The 4,891-nt window shown below is 37.2% G+C and overlaps 1 protein-coding gene across 1 annotated transcript; it reads left to right on the top strand.

Moving 5' to 3' along the window:
• The first annotated feature begins 414 nt into the window (after nt 1-414).
• LOC110901049 (F-box protein At3g07870) lies at nt 415-1,525 on the top strand. The gene is made up of 2 exons (XM_022147907.2): nt 415-1,366; nt 1,475-1,525. Exon 1 carries the CDS (start codon nt 415-417, stop codon nt 1,330-1,332), a length of 918 nt encoding a protein of 305 aa, XP_022003599.1. The 3' UTR covers nt 1,333-1,366; nt 1,475-1,525.
• Nucleotides 1,526-4,891: the final 3,366 nt, after the last annotated feature.

The raw sequence follows: 4,891 nt of genomic DNA on the forward strand, positions 1-4,891 counted from the left end.
CCCAACCCAACCCAACCCAACTCAAGCCACTCCACACCACATAGTCTTACAAGATCATTTGTAGAATAATTACGATACTCTATAAAATTACACTAAAAAGATCAAAATTACCCTACATGATAGTTTTACAAAATTACCCTACAATATCAAAATTACCCTACAAAATCATTTGTAGTGTAATTTTGATAATTACGAAAATGTCATCACGCTTCTTCAGCAAAACGTTCGGTTCGTACGTTTTATACGTTAAAGGTATTTGTATCTGATTTTTTGTCAACTTATAAATAGTTTCAACGATAAGGACCAAATCAGGGATTTTAGCAAACTACAAGAACAAAAATGTAAATTATTTCAATATCTTTTATTATAAAAATCATTGTGCTTTTCAGTTCCTGTTTGCCGATTAGGGTTTTAATGGCAGAGGTTGTTCATGCAGATTTGCTTGAGCAGATACTCTTAAGGTCAGAAGTGAAGGATCTGATCCGTTTCAAGAGTGTGTGTAAGTCATGGCATTCTGTAATCACAAGTTCTGGCTTCATTAACCGTCATCTGAACCGTAGTTACAACAAAGATCGCCACAACTATGAGATTGGACACAGAAGAATTAGGTTAACAGATGGCTCAGGTTCTTACACGCTTGTTGGTTCTTCCAATGGCTTGGTATGCATCATCTCTTATTTACGTATCGGTGAAGTTTTAGTAGGCAATCCGTTGACCAGAGAGCTAAGACAACTACCACTTTCGACGATCGATTTACCGTCATGTCGGGGTTTTGGTTACGATTCATCCACAGATGATTACACGGTTCTTGTAGGGGCCAAGAATGGCAAAAACCGGACATGTGTTCAGGTGTTGAGTTTGAAATCTAACGAGTGGAAAGTTATTGGAGAAGTGATGTATACATTTATGACTGCTGATGGTGTCTTTTGCAATGGTGCACTTCACTGGATTGTAAGGGACCAAAATAGTAAGAGGGTAATTATTTCTTATGACTTATCTAAAGAACAATTTAAAGAAATCCCACAACCTGAAGGTGAAGGATGTCTGCCCAGATTTTCTTGGAGCAGCCTAGGAATTATGAAAGAATGTTTGTGCATAATTGAAAATTCTAATTTTGGCGATGTATGGATGATGAAAAAGTACAATGTAAAACAGTCATGGGAATTGCTACCCCGTCATCGTGAGATAATATATACAATTGTACATTCCTTCAGCATACACAAGGATGAGATTTTCTTCGACTTCAGATCAAAGTCCTCTTGGGATTGGGATTATGTTTTCCGGGTTTTTATTATGGCCCCTATATTTGTGAAGAGCCTTGTATCTCCCTGACAATTAGATGGAATCCGTGTGTTGAAGATGAATGGTAAATTTTGGGTACCCAAATATTAAATCTTTGATATATGATCTTTTGATCACTCTAGACTTGTACCATAATATTCAATTTCTTTTTTTTTTTTTTTTGATTTTTTAGTTAATGGAGGAGACCGAGCTGGAATACCAAGAGCGGGTATATTGATGCTGTTAAGATCTTATTTCTGTCTTTTAATTCTTTCGACTTTCGAGTAATTTTTTGTTTTTTATGAGTTCTGTAATTGTTTGATACTTTTATCTTAATCCTTAGTTTTAACCATATGTTTTCTGTTTATGTTGAACTCTTGATGATTATTTGATTTTCATGGACCAGTTTAACCCCTGTGCATATAAATTAAAAAGCTTGTTATATGTTGAACTTTTGATGATTATGGAAATTAGTTTGTCTACACTTTATTCTTGAATCATTTGTTTGTATTGTCTTATGAAAAATCTTTAAATTGCAAATTTTCAAAGATTTTCTTGAGTTAAGTTTATGAAGTTAATGTATCATGTATGTTCAACCAGGGGCGCAACTTCCTTGGGGCGGGAGGGGGCGCCGGCCCCGAACTTTTCGACGCGTAGTGTTATACATGTTCAGGCAGTCTAGCACCTTTTTGAGATTTTAAGGAAAATACTGGTTTACCCCAGCCCTTTTAAACAAGTTTATTAATAGGTATGAGCCCGAACCAATTTATAAACTGACCCTAATTGCTTCGTATAGATTTGGGACTTTTAAAAGAAAATCGAATTTTTTTCAAACCGGGATGCATGGGCCTAAAGAAACCGATATGTTTGGGCCCGAATCGGTTTGGGCCTAGAACCGGGTTGTGACATATAGTACACCCCTAGTCAAAACTCAAAGAAACACAAGCAGAAATCATTTTTTTACGAGTCCGACATGTTTAAAATGAAATAAAAGTTGGAACCGGGCTCTACCAAACCAGGCTTTCAGCCCAGAAAGACCACAATCCAATATTGATTTGGCCCGCCAGATAAAATTCCTTTTGTCCATTTTTCATTTTCTTCTTCGACAAATCTATGGAGGTTTGGGTTTTATAACAGGATTTGATAGATCTAACAAAGTAAAAACCGGATAGGCTCAAACCGGTTTAAAAAAAAATTAACAATAGTGGATGGGTTTGAATTTGAACCGGTTTCAAATGGAATTCAACGTATTATTATATAACTAAGGTTTCTCCCAAACCGGATTCAAAGTGTATATTGATAGGTACCCCCAATGTTTACATGGATCTCATTCATACAAACAACTCCATGTGAATGGCTCATGTTATTTAATTGTCATGTTTTTATTATTTTTGTATTTTGTTTTGCAATTCGATAAAAATAAGTTGCTGTGAGCAAGCGCTACAATGAGAGACTGAACATATAAATTCTTTTAGTGAGGGATCAAATCTGAAAGTTTACCCAAATCATAGAGATGTATATGTAACCTCTTAAATTGCAATGCGGATATGGTTGAACAGATACTGATAAGATTAGAAGTGAAGGCTCTGATCCATTGCAAGAGTGTATGTAAGTCATGGAATTCTTTAATCACAAGTACCCGTTTCATTAATGGTCATCTGAACCGTAGTTACAACAATGAACTTGGCAATAGAAGAATTCTTTTAGGCAATTTCATATCCCGTTTCTACCGTCTTGTTGGTTCTTCAAATGGCCTGGCATGCATCATCCTTGATTATGGTTTTAAAGTTTTAGTAGGCAATCCATTGACTAGAGAGCTAAGAAAACTGGTAGTTCCCTGTTGGATGTACGGTTTCTCATTATGTTAGTTATGGTTTTGGTTATGATTCATCCACAGATGATTACAAGGTTTTCGTTGGGGCCGAGAAAGGTGAAAATCGAACATGTGTTCGGGTGCTGAGTTTGAACTCAAATGTGTGGAGAGTTATTCTAGAAGTGGAGTATACATTTATTACTAAGGCTGGTATCTTATGCAATGGTGCACTCCACTGGCTCATAAGAGATGATGAAAACAAGAAGAGATTTATTATTATTTCCTTTGAAAGATTGTTTGTGCATATTTGCATATTCTTGTGTTGGCTACGTATGGTTGATGAAAAAGTACAATGTAAAAGAGTATCGGAAATGTTGTCACTTAACTCACTGCATCATGAGAGGAAACATAATATTGTGCACTACTTGCACTTACCCATGGATGAGAGTTTCTTCCTCCATTGCTTCTTCGAATCACGGTTTTCCAAAGATTTGGCTTTTATCGATGCTCCTATTTTTGTGCAGAGCCTTGTATCTTCCCACAAGATCAGGCGGCGCCTACTGGGGTTCCGATCTAGGAAATAGATGGAACCCATATGTGTTGAAGACAATGGTACTTTCTTGGTACCCAAATATTTGCCATTCACTAGTTTTAACATGTTTTCTAAGTTTGGTCGTTTTGACCTGAACCCGTTTTGCCTTCGCCACTCATATATAAACCCAATGTGTTCCACTTAAAACAAGTTTAATCATATAAATCTTTGAAATAATAAATTTTGAAGTTTAATGTTATCTTAGCCTTCAATTTACTTGTACCATAATATATAGCATTCACTCACTTCAATTCCTTTTTTTTTTTCAGTTAATGGGGGAGATCCAGCTGGAGGACCAAGCGGACGTTTATCCGTTTCCTAATTTTCTTCTGCTTAATTTGTAGTAGTTTCTTGTCTTTGATGGATTCAGTAATATATTTTTTAATACTTTATCTTAATTGTTGGTGCACTTGTGTCTGTACTTTGTCTGTATTCGGTCTATATGTAAACGATGTCCTAAGTTGACCAAGTCAACTATCCTCCTAGTTTGACTTGGCCAATAAGTTGTAATATGTATCTCTGTATCGAAAGATAGCCTCGAAGGATACTGTTGATCCTTCGAGGTGCTCGAAAGATATGCTTCGAATGATTAGACCTCGAAAGGTGATCTTTCGAGGTCCTTACTGATCCTTCGAAAGCACTATATCCGAAAGATGATCCTTCGGACCATCTATCGGATCCTTCGACCAGACATCATGGGCTGGGTATATATATACCCATGCAGTGTAGTGTGAGAACCCAGATGCACACTTAGAGATGCACACAGACAGAAAGTTAGAGAGTTGAGAGCATTCTGTCCGAAACTCACACACACACACTTTGAGAGTTTGCAAACTGTTTGTAAACATTGTGCTTGTAACCGGAACCTTCATACGTATTAATACAGTGGTGTTAATCGGTGAACTCTTGTGTGTTTGTTTCTATACTTGCTTCATCTCGGTTTGCTTACTAGCTTGGATTCCGCACTCGCTAGTAGGTTTGTATAACAAGGTTTAGGTTCGTTATCCTCCGCGAAAAGGGACCTACAAGTGGTATCAGAGCTTGTATCCACCATCTGCAAGAACGACAGTATGGGCAGCACCACAAGCTACTTGCAGAGGTTGCGGGAAATTTGGGCCATTGATGAGACGAGGGGAAAGCGCATCTCCACCGTCACCTTCTTTAAATGTAGCTTCAGGACATAGCCCAAGCCCATTTTGCATTCC

This window comes from Helianthus annuus, chromosome 2 (assembly GCF_002127325.2).
Source record: "Helianthus annuus cultivar XRQ/B chromosome 2, HanXRQr2.0-SUNRISE, whole genome shotgun sequence".
In the NCBI taxonomy this organism is placed as follows: Eukaryota; Viridiplantae; Streptophyta; class Magnoliopsida; order Asterales; family Asteraceae; genus Helianthus; species Helianthus annuus.